The sequence below is a fragment of the Aythya marila genome (genome assembly GCF_965140915.1).
Source record: "Aythya marila genome assembly, chromosome: 10".
NCBI classification, from domain to species: Eukaryota; Metazoa; Chordata; class Aves; order Anseriformes; family Anatidae; genus Aythya; species Aythya marila.
The window spans coordinates 2,178,432-2,193,957 of record NC_139051.1 but is presented as its reverse complement, the minus strand read 5'-3'; the positions used below and the strand labels follow the sequence as shown (position 1 = coordinate 2,193,957).

Sequence of the window (15,526 nt, the reverse complement as noted above, 5' to 3'; positions counted from 1 at the left end):
AAAGAAATAACCTACAGACAGCTACCTACTGACCAGTGCCAATATCCCAAGTTGTTCTCCTCCCTAGAAAATCAAATCCTGATGTTGTCAGAAGACTGTGCATCATGATCAATGATCCTGCTATGTGGAAACCAGTGGTATTTTGAGAAGTTACCAATATCAGAGCAAGACCAGCTTTCTAAACACGTGCAGAGAGCTGTGATCCATGGGTTTGGATAACAGGCTTATAACCAGGACAAGCAGTGGAAACCATCCATGGGGTCTAGAAAAAACCCTAAAGAAAGTGCAGCTATTCGTAACCAACTTATAGGAAAGGTGAGAAGGTTAATGACTTATTTTCATTAGAAACCTGGCCTGCAAATAAACTAAGTGTGAAGGTGGCAAGCTGGGAGAGGAGAGTGCTTTGGCAGATAGGATAAGAATTATTCAAGTTCTTGACAAGTCAGTGAAAATCGGGCACAATTCTGTATGGACAAGCTCTTAGCTACATTTAGGCACTACAAACTGCAAATTACAAGTTATTAATAGTCTATCACTAACTGGTTAGGTATCTGTTCTGCCAAAAAAGACCTGGGGTCCTGGTGGACCATAAACTGCACAGGAGTAAACAATGTCATGCACTTGTGAGAAAGGTACCCCGGGGCAGCATCCTCTGCAAGACACAAGGAAGTAATCTTTCCACCCTGCACAGCGCTGATAAAGCCTCCGCTCACATGCGCTGTGTCCAGTTCACATATTGCACTTAAGAAAGACATGGAGCAAACGATGAGAGGTTAGCACACAGTGAAGGAAAAGCCTAAGAACTGTCAGCATGGAAACTCCTCAAACCAAGTGAAGGGAAGGCATATGCGAAGTGCGATCTTAGAGCTCATATTAAGGCTTTCACACATTTTCTAAGTCCATTGGGCTGGAACTAGAAGCACAAGATGATGACAGGTAAAATTCAGGTTAGATATTAGAGAACGTTTTAATTGCTGAGGTGAGGGAGACAAAGGAATAGGAAAGAAACTGTATCACTGGACATCTTTAGACAAACATCAACTGGGAATGAAAGTCAGAATCCTACCATGAGGCACAGAGTTTAAGTTAGGCACCCTGTTTTCTACATCTGTATCTCCCTGAGTAAACAGCTAATTTCTGTGTAGAGAGCTCTAACATCTACAGCACAATGTTTCAGCAGAAAGATCATTTCTAAAGGTGAGGCAGGATATTTAACAAAAGAAATAGTCACAAAGAAAAGGTAAAAAAGGTTATGTTTTTACCTTCTTACATGGGCTTATGTTATTGTAAACCTGAGATGTTTTTTGGAATAGGTCATTCCCCAAAAAAAACCTTTCATGCTCACAAGCATTCTGATTTCTACAGTGAGGTGCTGATCTGTTAGGTACTTGAAAGGCTGGACAGATCTGCGTAACGTCTCCTTTCAGGTACAAACCTGTAGCAATCTTTGCCTACACAGAGATTTATTCAGGCTTGAAACTTCAAAGTGAACCAAGCTCCCAATTTAACTAGTATTTGAGGGAGCTCCTCCAGGCTCCACTCAAATCTCTCAGGCTCCAAATCTTTTGGGCACGAGTAGGGCCGAGAGGAGCCAGGAGAGCTGCTGCTCTGCCCTGCCCTGGGGAGGTGCACTCGGCCAAGCAGCGAAATGGCACTGGTGAAGAGGGAACGACAGATACCCAGAGCTGTGCCAAATCCCCACGACTCTCATCTTGTCCATATATTTCTACACATTAAAGAAAATGTAAATCAATCCAGGAGTTGTTACTGGAAATAGTTCAGCAACCACCAAGCTTAACGCTACTTTGGTGATTGCTGAAGTGATCTCACAAGTGGTGCACTGGCTATAAACCCTGTGTGAGCAATGAACCCATTTCTTTAGTTGTGGCTGCATCGTTATCAAAATAATGTTTACTTTTGTCCCATTTGTAACCCTTCTCTAAGCTGAAACGAAGCCACGGTAAATCTGTTTTGTAGTGTTTCTTTTGTTATTCCCTTTTTTCATGCTTTATTTCTTGGCAGGACAAACGTTCACCAGCATTCCCATACATTCATAGCCATAGCTATGAGGTCGGCATGACCGGCTCTGCTGTCCCCAGGAGAGCAGCAATCTGCCAGCGGCCTGAACATCGCTGCCCCGTTGCTCAGTGGAAGCACGTTCTTCACTGCACCCCCAAACACGGGATGAACGAGCACTGGTATCCCCTCCAGATGACCGCAGCTGATGGACGAGGTGTGTCGGTGGGCCTCTGAAGGCTTCACAACATTATGCCACGGGAGTAAAGTGTGCCAAGCCCTTCCCATCCTGCGACTCATGCAACCCGTGCTCCCCGTGCCAGCTCGGACCAGCTCTGTCCAAGATACTTCACCAATGCTGTTATTTCAGAGGAAAGCAGGGAGCCACAAAGCACAGGCTCCATCTGCTCTGCCTGTAGGAGGCAGCACGTCTCAAACGTAGCGTGGCTGTGCTTGTCTCAGAAGCTACTAATTATTTTATTACAGAACAAGCGAGGCAGCACCTTAGGAAGTGCTGCTTACACGGGGCCCGACCTAAGGCGTGAATTCAGTGCTTTGCAAGGACTCGTGTGGGCTTCTTTCCACCGCCACCATCCCGCGGGGGCTCGCGGGCCGGCACTGAGGAACCCCGGCAGCAGCAGCAGGCGGTAACGGGGCCTCGGCCACCGCGGTGGGGCCGGGCTTGGGGCCGCTCCCTGCCCTCGGTACCCGGCGGGGCCGGGCGGCGGCGCTGAGCTCCCGGCGGGGCCAGGCCGCTCGCAGCCGCCGGGCCTAGCGCCGCCGGGCCGGGGGGTGAGGGCCGCGGAGGCTGCGGGGGAGCGAGGGGAGGGCGGCCGTGGCCGATGTGGGCTGAGCGGCTCCTTCTGCCCTGCAGGGCCCGGCTGCGGCTGCTCCCGCCGCGGCGGTGGCGGCGGGGCGAGGCGGGCGCCATGAGGCTGCAGACGCCGCAGTTCCAGGCGCTCTTCACGCCGGGGCTCCGCAGTGTGGCAGGTGGGGGAGCAACGCGGGGTCGGGCTGGGGGCTGCGGGCTGGGATGGGATGGGCTGGATGCGGCACGGAGCTGCTGAGGGCCCCGGTAGGAGCTGTGCGGGCCCGCGCGGCCCTGCCGAGAGGCACCGGGGGGGGCACGGGGTGCAGGTTTGGGGGGCCGGGGTGCAGGTTTGGGGGGTCCGGGGTGCAGGTTTGGGGGGCCGGGGTGCAGGTTTCGGGGGGCCGGCAGCACCGAGGTCCTTCCCCCTGCGGGTTGCTGAGCCCCCCAGCATCGTGGTGCAGCCCGCTGATGTGCAGCGTGGTGGAAATGCACCAGAAAGGTGTATCAGAGTGACCGGAAAAACACACGTGGGTGCTCAGCTGTGTACCTAATTTGTGCATTTTGAAAAAAAAAAACAGGTATGTACACACTTGGTAATGCATATTCAGGTATTTATCCCCACCTCTGTGAACTAAGTCTGTGGCAGGCTGGTTATGGCTGCCCATGTGCTGTGTTTTTTTATCTTGGATTGTGCCTTACGGCTTTCCTTTCCTTCCCAGAGCTGTTCGAGAAGAAGAACTATGAGCTGAGGATAGCAGGAGGTGCTGTGAGGGATTTGCTGAGCGGAATGACACCACAAGATGTAGATTTTGCCACTACAGCTACACCAGCAGAGATGAAGGAAATGTTCACGTCCGCTGGTGTTCGTCTGATCAATAACAAAGGAGAAAAACATGGAACCATTACTGCCAGGGTTGGTTTATGGTTTGACTTGGATCTTCTCTAACTGCTTCATGTATCAGTTAATATGCAGCACATCCAATAGTAAACTGGTAGCATGCTCATGCTGTGTCGAAGTGTCACACTAAGAGTTTAAGTGATAGCCCACTTTGAAGTGTGTAGTGTTTTTTGATTACTTTCTCTTTGTACAGTTCAGTGAATTGCAACATTTTAATGCATTTTACCTCTGCATAACCCATTGATGCTGCTGCGTCATTGCTAGAAAAGCTGCCCTGTTCATGCAGAGGAGGGAAGTTGATTGTAGGGTTTTCTGTTCCTGCTCCTGACCTCCCAAGTCTTGCTTTCTCTGCCCTGCTCGTACCTCTGCTTCTTACTCCATCTTCTTCAGACTGTCTAGATTTCTGCAGACTGTCTAGAAAATGAATAATGCAAGGATTATTTTCAAGTGTTCATATTTTTTGATTGTCTGCTCTGTGTGGAAACATGATATGTGTTTGTGTACAGTTAGTATTCAAGCCAGACACGTGCAAACCAACATGGGGCTTAAAAATGTGTGTTTGTTACATTTATATTCATGATTGTGTTGAAATAACAGTATCTGTGGGATTTTCAGCTCCATGAACAGAATTTTGAAATTACTACTCTTAGAATAGATGTTGTCACCGATGGACGACACGCAGAGGTGGAATTCACCACCGACTGGGAAAAGGATGCTGAAAGGAGGGATCTGACTGTCAATTCCATGTTTTTAGGTAAAATTATTTCAAAGGCAAATATCTAGATATATCACTGCTTTTGAAATTAGGCCAGTAAATTCTCTCAGTCTGTTTCCATTTTGTTCAGTTATATTGCTGTCAGCCAAAAAGTCTGTACAAATATGAAAGATAACATGACAACCCACTCTAATAATACAACTTATCTTCTGCATTTTCAAATGAGAGTGTTTAATTATGGCAGCAATGTTTGTAAATTTCTACTCTTACTTTTTTTTCATCTTCTAGGTTTGGATGGGATGCTGTATGATTTTTTTAATGGATATGAAGACTTAAAAAACAAGAAAATTAGATTTGTAGGAAAGGCAAGTGCAAGAATACAAGAAGATTATCTACGAATCCTAAGATATTTCAGGTACTTGGTTTTGCCTTTTCTAGATAAGGAAGTGAACTAAAGTACTTCTGATGACTGGTTGTAGAAAAGTAGGTTCACAGAGAAAGTTCAGAATCAAAACTGAAATGATACTATTTTCCTTAAAAAATGATGAAAGAACCAATTACATGTTTTGGCTTCTGTTTTCTCCATTCATGTGAAGAATACCCTTTGTTCGTCAAAATAAGGCTTTTCAACAATTCTGTTTGAAATATAATAAACGTAATTTAAAAGGAAACAATAAGCTTATTGATTGAATGCAGTTCAATTTTCTACGTGTAATCAACAGGACTAAAATTACTTGCCTTGAACCTTTCCGCAAGCGGAAGAAGGGGGATGAGGGTTGGTCTGATCAGGACTGAGTTTATTTGCTTTGGACAATGCAAACTTATGTTGCACCTTTTTCTTTGACAGTGAACTTCTTCGAGTCATGTAGTCTCTCTTCAGTTTTCTCTTAGTACTGCTTGGTACAATGACATGCAGTGAAGAGCTTTAACGTTTGTAGTAGAAAAATATTGTAAAAAGATAGCAGAGCAGAAATGTTAAAAAGAGTTGGTTGTCATATTTTTTTAAAGTGTCCTCTAGTATATTAAAGTACAATACTTTATATTGTTGTGATATTAATTCTCTGAATAGCAGTAACAAGTAGAATATTTGTTCTCAGTTGTAACATACAAAAAATTTATTTGGGCAGGTTTTATGGAAGAATAGCAGAAAAACCTGATGATCATGAACCTACTACACTGGAAGCAATTAAAGAAAATGCCAAAGGTTTGGCTGGAATATCAGGAGAAAGGATTTGGGTGGAACTGAAAAAAATTCTTCTTGGAAACCATGTAAACCATTTGGTTCGACTTCTGTACGAGCTGGATGTTGCCCAATATATAGGTAAAGTTGAACACAGGTTGTAAATGATAGAGGAGTAGGAAATCCAAAGGAACTGCAGAATAGCAAACAGATAAAACTTGTTTGCTTTTACCCAGAAATAAATTAGTCTTTTTTTTGCTGTTTTTTTTTCCTTTTTTATTAACACTCTTTCTTGTCTGTATCCCTTTAGGACTACCACTTAATGGAAGTTTAGAGGAACTTGACAGAGTCACTAAAAATATTCAAAATCTGTGTCCAAAACCTATGACTGTTCTGACATCATTGTTCAAGGTGAAGGATGATGTCACAAACCTTGATTTGAGGCTGAAAATCTCAAAAGAAGAGAAGAACCTTGGCCTCTTTTTAGTGAAACACCGGCAGGAGTTAACCAAAGCAGTGGGTCCAGAACCTCTTAGACCGTATCAAGATTTCATCATGGATGTAAGTGTATTTCACATTGGTGTACTTCGTTCTTCACAGTAAATTTGAGTTGCCTGTTCTACAGAGCAGCAAAGATGGCAGTGCCTAGAGGAAGGAGAGGGCTGTGAAGGGTTCTTTTTTTTTCCCTTTCTCATCCAGAAGACTGAGGTTCTAAATTCATTTTAAAGAAATTATTTTGAAAAAAAGCAATAGTTGAATTGTGCTTTGAGAGCTGGTGTAGTTCCTGGGACATTGGTATTTATTTTTCATGAAAAGTACTGTTAAGTCGGCAACTTGTGATATTATTCAGTAGAGAAGTGAAGTTCTGCACATCTGTTGCAGTACCTGAGGCCTAAGGTGAGAGATGTCAGTCTCCACAGTGAGGCCTGCCTCCCACAGGAAAGGTAGTAATCCCTCTCCAGTTGTAGGTTGAAGATAATGGTTAAAGCTCTTACCTGGAATTCAGGAAGCCTCCAAGGATCTCCCAGAGCCTCCAAGCTCAGACTGAGTTTTAAAACTTGTGAGACAGAAGATCCTCACTTACATAGTTCCAACTTGTTGTGCCTCATAATATGTCAGAGGAGTGATGTGATGTAGAGCATAGTTTGAGCTGTCTGTAATGTTTCATACTGAATCCTCTTTTTTTCTTTCTTTAGTCTAGGGAAGCTAATACAAATTCCAAGATAATGGAGCTTCTGAAGTACCAAGGAGAAGAACATCTTTTAAAAGAATTGCAGGAATGGACTGTTCCTTCTTTTCCAGTTAGCGGCCACGATTTAAGAAAAATGGGTGTGTCTTCTGGGAAAGAAATCGGAACAGCATTACAGCAGTTACGGGAAGAGTGGAAGAAGAGTGGATACCACATGGATAAAGAAGAACTGTTAAGTTGCCTGAAGAAATAGCAAAATTGAATAATAATAGAGAACTGTTTGTGCCCTGTTCCAAGTAGAATTGAGATACCAGTAATTATTTTGTCAACATACTAGCAACCAATATGGTATTCTGTGTATTTAAGATCTTCACAGACAGCACTGTTCTCCCATTTATTAATAAGTATTTTCTGCAAACAGAGGTTTAATTTTGTAGTGATGTAAAATCTTATTTGGCAAAGTCCACAAACTACCTCTTTTTGTTATATTTTAATGATAAATATTTACTACTTTATCTTGATTTGGGGAATGTAGAGGTGACACAAAGACTTTTCTCATTGTGACTTTGCTACATCTCAAAAAGAAGATACTTCTGTAGATAAAATCATCTTCTTCATGGGTTTTTGTGCTTAGGAGAGGGACAAAGTGTGATATAAATCTTTTTGTCATTAAAGCTATGTATAAAACTGAAATACCCACTTCAGCAGTTCCCAGTCACAGCCTTACCGTCTAAAACAAATCTGTTTTCTTTAAGAAAAAAAAAAAAAGTCACCCTTTTAAGCTAAAACTGATTCTGAAAGTATGGATTCTTAACTGAGTCAGTCTCATGAACTTCTTTCTCTCTTCAGTAGTTTTTCAGTAACTTCTCATTATGAGGAGTAAAATCCATAGAGAACTGGTGAAGGGTCCTACAGTTCTCAAACGTATAACTGAAGTGTATCGTCAGTGGAAATTGCAGAAGTGAGGGGAAGTCAGCTTTCCCACTTGTTTTTTTCCTTGTGTTCAGTAGTTGACTCTTTCTTTTTCTTCTCCAGTTACTTAAGTGGGATTACGGTGGCGATGTTACTGTGCCTAAACAAAGTGAATCTTGCCTAAGTCATGTATCTGTTGCCTTCAAACTACTGACACTCAATAAATTACTGGTTTGCATTCAGTAATTCTCCACGCATCTTTTTCAGTAGCTCACAGCAGTTACACCCAGAGGCGTTCACCTCGTCTCTCATTGCAGACATTCTGTTTAAATCAGTAGAATTATTTGGGGAAGAAATCTTTACCATCCCTGCTACTATCACTACAGGATCTTCCCAGGGTATGTGCAACAGCTGTGTTGCTTCTGTGTTAATTGTCCATACGTATCTTCTGTCTGAGCAGATCCACATTAAAAATGCACTCTGAATTCAGTTCAAAAGGAAATTTAAATATTTTGTCCCCTCAACATTAATAAATATATCAATAGCATTTTGGAAAATATGAGAAGGGGTTTTGACTCTAAGTTAAAGTTGATGGGATGTAAGGGGAGAAGGAAACCCAAAAGAGGAGAGAGTTGTGTTCATGTAGTACCTAACAACTCATACTGGACTTGATGAGTAGTTCGTAGTCTGTTTGAACAGTAGGCATGAAATAATGCTGTGGAAGATAGATTTTTGAAACTGATTTGTTCATGGCTGGTCATAATGAACATGTAATAACATCCCTGGATTTTTTTGGTGTACTTTAAAAAAATTAAAAATTGTTCTAAATGAAAGTATCTCTTGTGTATATAAATTTTATTAGCGCGTTTACATTTTCTTACAAAACCATGGTTACTATAATAGTTTCCTTTTCCTCAGATACCATTTTGTAACACTAGATGGCAGTAACATCAGAGCAGTGGCACGAACCCCAGCATTTTATGCTTTAATATAGACAAGTTACCAGCTGCTTTTTTTTTCCCTAGGAAATCAGTTACTTTAAATTATTCTGAAGGTACTTAAGAACTTCAGGGAGACAGCAAGGGAGGGAAAAATGTGCTGTTTTTCTCTGTTAATAAGGCAAACCTGATAACACGATGGTGTTTGATTTAATTATGTAATTAAATTGAAGCGTGCTTGTGCAATTTATTGAACTACTAAAATCTTGGGAGGGAGACAAGTAATAAAATTTAGTGCTTTAGTAGTCTATTCTCTTTTAAAGAACACTTAACAAAACTACATCCTTTAAGGCAACTTCTGTGGAGATGCTAAAATGTTAGCGAGTACGCTTGATGTTACACACAATTCTTGTCCGGGTCAAACCCCACTTGGAGGTAGGATTTTTCTGATGTTTAAGGACAGCAACTTGAAAGCTTTATGATCTCTGGTGCCAGTTGAAAAAAAGCACAGATTGTTCTGAAAGCATCATAATTAAATACTCCTGCTCTGAATTAAGTGTAGTTAGCACATGTGCTCAAATAGCTCGTTTAAAAGTCTTGTTATACTTCTTTCCATTTGGTCTTTCCAGCATCTCTGTTTTATTACATTTCAAAGAAATTAAATCCTAGTAAAAAGGAAACTGCATTCAATCAAAACAATGGCATATTTTAAACAAGCAGTAACAGGTTGAGTTCTGGAAAATGATCTGTTTGAATAAACATTTTTTATAGAGTACAAAATATTTAAATATCACATCGGTGATAAGAGATGAAGCATTTAAACATATATGGTCAAGTAAAATACCCTTTTCCAAAGGATTACCTGACTAGTTAGACAATGTGCACAATGTGTTTTAATTAAAAGTGAGGTATCAGAAACACCTGGGGACTTGCTGGTTGGTAGCTGTCCACTACTCCCCACTGTGATGTCCCTTTTAAAAATCAGCTGCCAGTATTGATGTAAATCAACCTATTTCAGTTTGTTTGGCTGGTGTTTTTTCTTTTTTTTTTTTCTTGCAAAAAAAAATGCAAAAGATTAACATTTCCCATATGCCCTCTTGTCCTTGGGGGGACATGTCTTAACAGTTTGCAAAGAATAATGAAATAAACTCTCTTTTTCCTGTGTGTGAAGCTAATTTTCATTCAAATTGGAGTCTGGAGCAGCAGGACAGGAGTGCACAGACCAAAAACATCCTTGCAGCCCAGAGCCCCTGTGTTTGAGGGAGCCACAGGTGCCTCCCCTGCCCAAGCTCATCACTGCCCTGGGGGGAAACCTTGTGTGAAGGGCAAAATGGTAAATAATCCAAACTGGCTTCCCTCACAGATGGTTTCTGAGGATTAATGAACGTTTTTACCATTCTCTCAAGATGTAATGATCTGTAAAAATGATTGAAAGGCCAGAGTGGCTTGAATGAATTTTTAGGGGAAAGGGCATGGCTGATTCTCCCTGCAGAGCCTATGAACCCAAGGCCTGAAGGAAAGACATGAAGAAAATAATCACAAATGCCCCACGACCACCTGGGGGGAGGCATGGCAGCTCAGTAAACCCTTGGGAGGATGTCAGCTGCGCCAGAGGGCAGCGTCTGGAGCAGCTCCCCCAGGCACTGCCACATTGGCCTCCCCTGTGTGTATACATCTACATCTATGTGTATACATCTACATAGCTATATATATGTCTGATGTATATGTGTATAGAGGCTGTGAGGAGGCCTTCTCCTGTGGAGGCCCGGCCTGTGCGGCACATGGTGTCTGCACTCAAGGCAGTCCCTTCCCTCGGCCTGCCAGCAGTGCTGGGCCTGAGGCACCCCAGGGCAGGGCCGGCCCTCCTGGCTGCCAGGGCTCACTCCTGACCGTCAACAGCACTTCCTAATTTCCTATCATCCACAAACTCTGTATGCTTTTGAGTCCTGCATGCAAATCATTTATAAAAACACTGAAGAGACGTGGCCCCAAAATGGAGTCCTGAGGAACCCCACAAGTGTGTCAGGTCACCAGCCTGAAGTAACGTGTTCCCTGTGCCCTTGCTTCAGATTCCCTGCACCTGTTGAAAGAACATTTTCTGCAGGTGTGTGCAGGGCCTGTAGCCCTGTCCCCACGCCCCCACAAACCAGGCACAGCCCCTGAAGTCACCCCAGTGGCGTGGCTGGAGTGGGCCAGGCGCTGCGCTGGGTTTCCAAACACAGTAACACGGTGCAGTAGATTCACAAAGAAATCTCCAGCGCACATGCGCTTCTGGGAGCTGTGCTTCCTAAACAGTTATGAACTGTGCCATGGTCTGTTAAGTTTACACCTCAGCCCCCCCAGACCTTGTTTCTGTTCAGCTTGGGGAAAGAGCGACGCCTGTATCTACAGCTTGCACAATAAATAAGCGTTGTACATGGGAATTCATCTAGCTGAACATAAAAGCAGGATTATTATCCTTATTTTACTTCCCCATATGGTACAGACACAAATGGCTCATTAACTTAAATGGGAATCTCGAGGGATTAGGACTCAAATAGTTTTTTGATGGCAATACCAACCTATTTGTTCCCATGTACTAGAAGCAGAGGTACCAATGGGCAGGGAAAAACGTGTACAGCGAGGAAAACATAAACTGAATGCAGACAAGTGCCACAATACTTGGACACTGATGAATCTTTTCAATTAGTGTAGCCTCTCAGCACTCTAAAAGTCACATTTGCCTTCTCTAGAAGAGCACTCTAAGATTAAGGAAGCCATAGAACACACTCCCGTATCAAACCAGTTATAATTTCTCTATGGAGCCAGTAAAATCAGGGGTAACATCTTTAGGTATCCAGTCTTCTATAAAGGCTCTCGTTCAGGTGGGTGACCTTTCTTACAAGCCTCAATAAATTAACAAATCTAACAGAATATCGTGGAGCAGGACCGGCTGTAGTGTAATCATTCCTTTTCCTCCCTTAAAAAGCTTCTCCCAGCTCCGATGGGACAGTGCAGATTATGTTCCATTAAGAGAGCATTGTGCTAGCAAGACTAACAGCATCCTTCATTACCAGGCTGTGCAAGGGGACAAGGATTTAAAGCTTTGACATTTTAGGTAATTTCTTTATAACTTGGTAAGACAATAGCTCCCAAAGAGTCTGAAATTCAATTCAGCATGCTCCACTACCTGCATATAGCCTAAACTACAATCCTATAGCCTCATTTAGTCACTGTACCTTCAGATAAAACTGTACCAAAAGAAATATGAGGCCGGGAAGCGTGCTCCGGGGCATGTGCAGGTGGCTTTGTGAAGAAGCGGCATGGCAATCCCCATTGTAATCCTTGTGCTTTTGTCACACACTCCATGTGATTCTAAATAACACTTAGAAAAACTGTGGGGCTTTTCCAGTAGCGTGGCACCCATCCTGAGTTCATACTACCTGCACATTTTGGGGGGGGGATTGTCATGCAGCCATTTAAAGCTCTCATAAGACACTAAGATTTGAAAATACAGGGGAAGGTAAGGTCCAGAGCATGCTGCAGAACTTTAGTAAGAGCAGGACATTCTTGCAGTAGGAACAAGTCCTGCGCTAGCAGTGTTATCTAGGAATTGCTCACGCAGATTAAAATACATGTACAGATGAGACAGAAGAGTTTGAGATGAATGTCCTAATGGTTCATTTTAGTTATTAGTTGGAATGACAACCTATGCTTTATCTTCATGCTGTTCTGTGCCTTGTCCTTTGCTCTTCAACTCCCTTAGCATCATTTTCCGTAAGCAATACAATTCAAAACACAGTGTAAACCCATTTTCTTTCTGTTCCAGTCAGCAAAAAATGTGTCCTCCAAGATCAGTTTTGAAACAGATTGAATTTTATTCTTTGCAAATGTTTGCAAGCAACAAGACTTTTCAGAAAAAGTTGTCCCAAAAGGCAGACAGAGGAAGAGTTAAAGCAAAAAACGTGCTACCCCTTCTGCAGCTTGTACAAAGCAATTAAAGGTGAAAAACAATGAGGAACAAAATTAATTGCAGCACATACAAAAATAGCATTATTATTTTTTAAAAAAAGAACAGTTTGAACATTTCAGAACAGGTGTGCAAATGTCCTATTGTGATTCTACCTAATCATCTAAACTAAAATACATGAAAACTTGCAAAATTACAGGCCCCGATTGTATGACGTCTTTATTCTACGGCTACGGCAATGATAGCTTGAAAACGAACAGTTCTATGCTGCTCGTACTCCAACCCAGCTGAGATCTTCTGCTCAACGGGGCAGTCCCCAGTCTATCCCTCCCAGATGCTTCTTCATCCTTCCTCTGCCAGACCTGGCACAATGTGGCTGTGCGATCAGTGCTCCGATCTTGTGACTCTGTAATTCCCAGGTCTCACGTACAGACACAAATTACAGTGGGAGAGAAGAGAGAAGCAGTCCCTTTTGGCAGCAGCCAGCATGTCAGTTGGATTAATTACAGCATGAAACTACAAGCCAACCAATGAACGTAGTAAATACAGCTATTATCATAAAATTTTCTGATTTCCTTTGTACTTAGCTCTCAAAAGCGTATGATGCCCATATTTGTCAGAAATAATTTTCCACAATCCCAACATTCTAGTAGTTTTCTCTCCAAAAAAGAGAAAAAAAGCATAGAAAATATTAACCAACGTACTGAACCATTCACAACTCTACATCCACGCTGGAAGTCACGTGCAGTACATTTTGGGAATTCTTACACATGTACCACTTCAATGGCCAGCTTCACCACAGCAGGATTCATCATTTCTGCAGCAAGGTGAATTATACTTGCTTTCAACCTGGAAATTGTCATGGACTTTGAAATGGCAAATTACACAGAAGGTTAGGCAGATGGAAAAGCATCATCAACAATAAAATTAAGTTAGAGCGAAATTTACTTCTGACTTATCTCGATTATATTAGTTTACATTTGACTATATATACACAATACCAAAAATATGCTTATTTTGTATTCAAACATTGCCACCATAACGCCATTTTTCAGTTGAGGCAATCTGAAAGACTTGGCCAAAACCCAAAACACCTTATGAAGTTCAGTGAGAGCTGAGAAAACGATCATTTTAAAAGCGCCACTCACCAAACCCTCTGTGGATGCTTACAGCAAATGGCAGCAGAAGGTACTTTAAAGCACCTTCAGCCTTCCCACTGCCCACAAGACCTACCGAGGGCGACAGGAACAACAGGTACTTGAGTATCTCAGAGGGAAAAAAATAAACTAAGCCTACAGCTAAGCCACACGTGTCTGTGTGCACCCATTTGCGTGCTGCATGTATGTCTGTGCCGGTGCAGGGAGTGAGGGGGAAAGCAAAGTATGACTTAGGTGCTTGCTAAGTACAGAAGTTTCACAGTCTCTCGCTCACACTAGCGCTTCCCGTGTCAGTCTTTTGAAAGCTTATTATAGAAACATAATCAAAATAGAGAATGTTTTCTTTAAGAAAATGAGCCATCGTTCACCCTCTATTTGTTCAGAATTATATTCAAAGAAGTATTGCTTTTCATGGTTCACTGGCAAGTCAGAGCACTGCACACACAATTAAATATGGTATTAAAGATGTCTACGGAGAGAACAAAAGTTATCACAGAAGCACAGAGGTAGAAGGCTTCAAAGAACTAAACCTGAGTTACACAATCATTAGTTTCTACATACCTAGCGTAATAAACTATCCTAACAGCCTTTCAGCTTCTAGCGTCTTTTCACATCTGGATTTTTTCTCAGCTGTGCTGTAACAAATACCACATTACCACTTAAATCAGCTACTTGTCTTGTAGAGGTCTGGCTTTAGCCTTTCACTGCAGTAATCTATCCATGCTACATGTTTGATGTAAGAGTGTGACTGAGAAGGAACAATTAGTGGCTTATGTCTTCAATCTTAAGCAGTTTTGTGTCATAGTATTTAATAATGTAAGTTCTTAAAGATTTACACAGAAGAAATAAAGTGAATGAAAAAGCTTCAAAAGAAAAAGAAAATATGTATGTACACACAAACTGAAGAAATCTTGCCATCTTCAGTTTCCGCCATCAAAGTGCATTCTGATGAAAAAATCAACCCAGCAGCAGCAAAAGCTGCCCCGTTTTGGCACCCATGTCTGTAGCACAGACAGCACTCCAGAAAACAAAAACAAACGAAAAGCACTGCCTTTTGTTTCTGTTTTATTCAGAAACATTTGCCTTTTGTAGGGTAAGGTGCTAATGCAAAATTTTACCTTCTGATATGAAAGTCTACAAGAAAAAAAAAATGATATGTTGCCTCCCCCTTATCAAAAGGATAGAGAACCAGAGAACCTTGTCTCTACAGTCTCGTATTGCAGAGGATACTTCATGGAACCCTGGGCATGCATACCTGTAAACTAATCTTCACAGAAATAATTTTGGAAAGTAAATATAAGCACATTCAACAGTAAATGACAATGTATTTTATGTTCTGGGACTGATCTGTATGTTTTGTATAAATAATTTAAAATTTAAAAGACTTTTAAAGTCAAAAATGCTCAATACATCAGATAACTTATAAGGACCATATACATAATAATAGCTTTTTTTCAAAGGGCATTTTGTAACATGCTTGTTCTAGCTGCAGGCAGCTCTTGCTTCTGCCAGTTACATACTGCCACTAACATTTCCAACACAGTATCAGTCAAAATACATGCTTCAGCCTTGTACTCTTTTTTATGGTTATTCAGTTAATAATTGAGAAACAGCACAAGCATAAAATTGGAAGTATTCCACATAGTTAGAAACAGGGATTCTCATCAAAAACACTGAAGTATATTACGGGAAATACTCCGCAGTAAGTAACTGGTATCTACCATCATATATTGCATAAATTATACTCTGTTTAATTGCAAT

At 41.9% G+C, this 15,526-nt stretch overlaps 1 protein-coding gene across 2 annotated transcripts; it reads left to right on the top strand.

The window, feature by feature from the left end:
- Window positions 1–2,734: 2,734 nt before the first annotated feature.
- On the top strand, window positions 2,735–8,555 carry TRNT1 (tRNA nucleotidyl transferase 1). 2 transcript variants are annotated; one of them, XM_082768561.1, is made up of 7 exons: window positions 2,735–3,006; window positions 3,547–3,740; window positions 4,323–4,479; window positions 4,729–4,855; window positions 5,568–5,761; window positions 5,931–6,181; window positions 6,817–8,555. In XM_082768561.1, the coding sequence occupies exons 1-7, from the start codon at window positions 2,859–2,861 to the stop codon at window positions 7,060–7,062; spliced, it is 1,317 nt and encodes a 438-aa protein (XP_082624687.1). In that variant the 5' UTR covers window positions 2,735–2,858; the 3' UTR covers window positions 7,063–8,555. The 2 variants fall into 2 exon arrangements, with proteins under 2 accessions (XP_082624687.1, XP_082624688.1); XM_082768562.1 differs by having other exon boundaries at window positions 2,738–3,006; window positions 4,341–4,479.
- The last annotated feature ends 6,971 nt before the right edge of the window (window positions 8,556–15,526 follow it).

Bases quoted from the DNA above. Each gene is read 5' to 3' on its own strand.
- TRNT1 (XM_082768561.1), top strand. From the start codon at position 2,859: ATGTGGGCTGAGCGGCTCCTTCTGCCCTGCAGGGCCCGGCTGCGGCTG. The intron at 3,007-3,546 runs GTGGGGGAGCAA...TTTCCTTCCCAG, and splicing joins GGGGCTCCGCAGTGTGGCAG to AGCTGTTCGAGAAGAAGAAC. The intron at 6,182-6,816 runs GTAAGTGTATTT...TTCTTTCTTTAG, and splicing joins ATCAAGATTTCATCATGGAT to TCTAGGGAAGCTAATACAAA.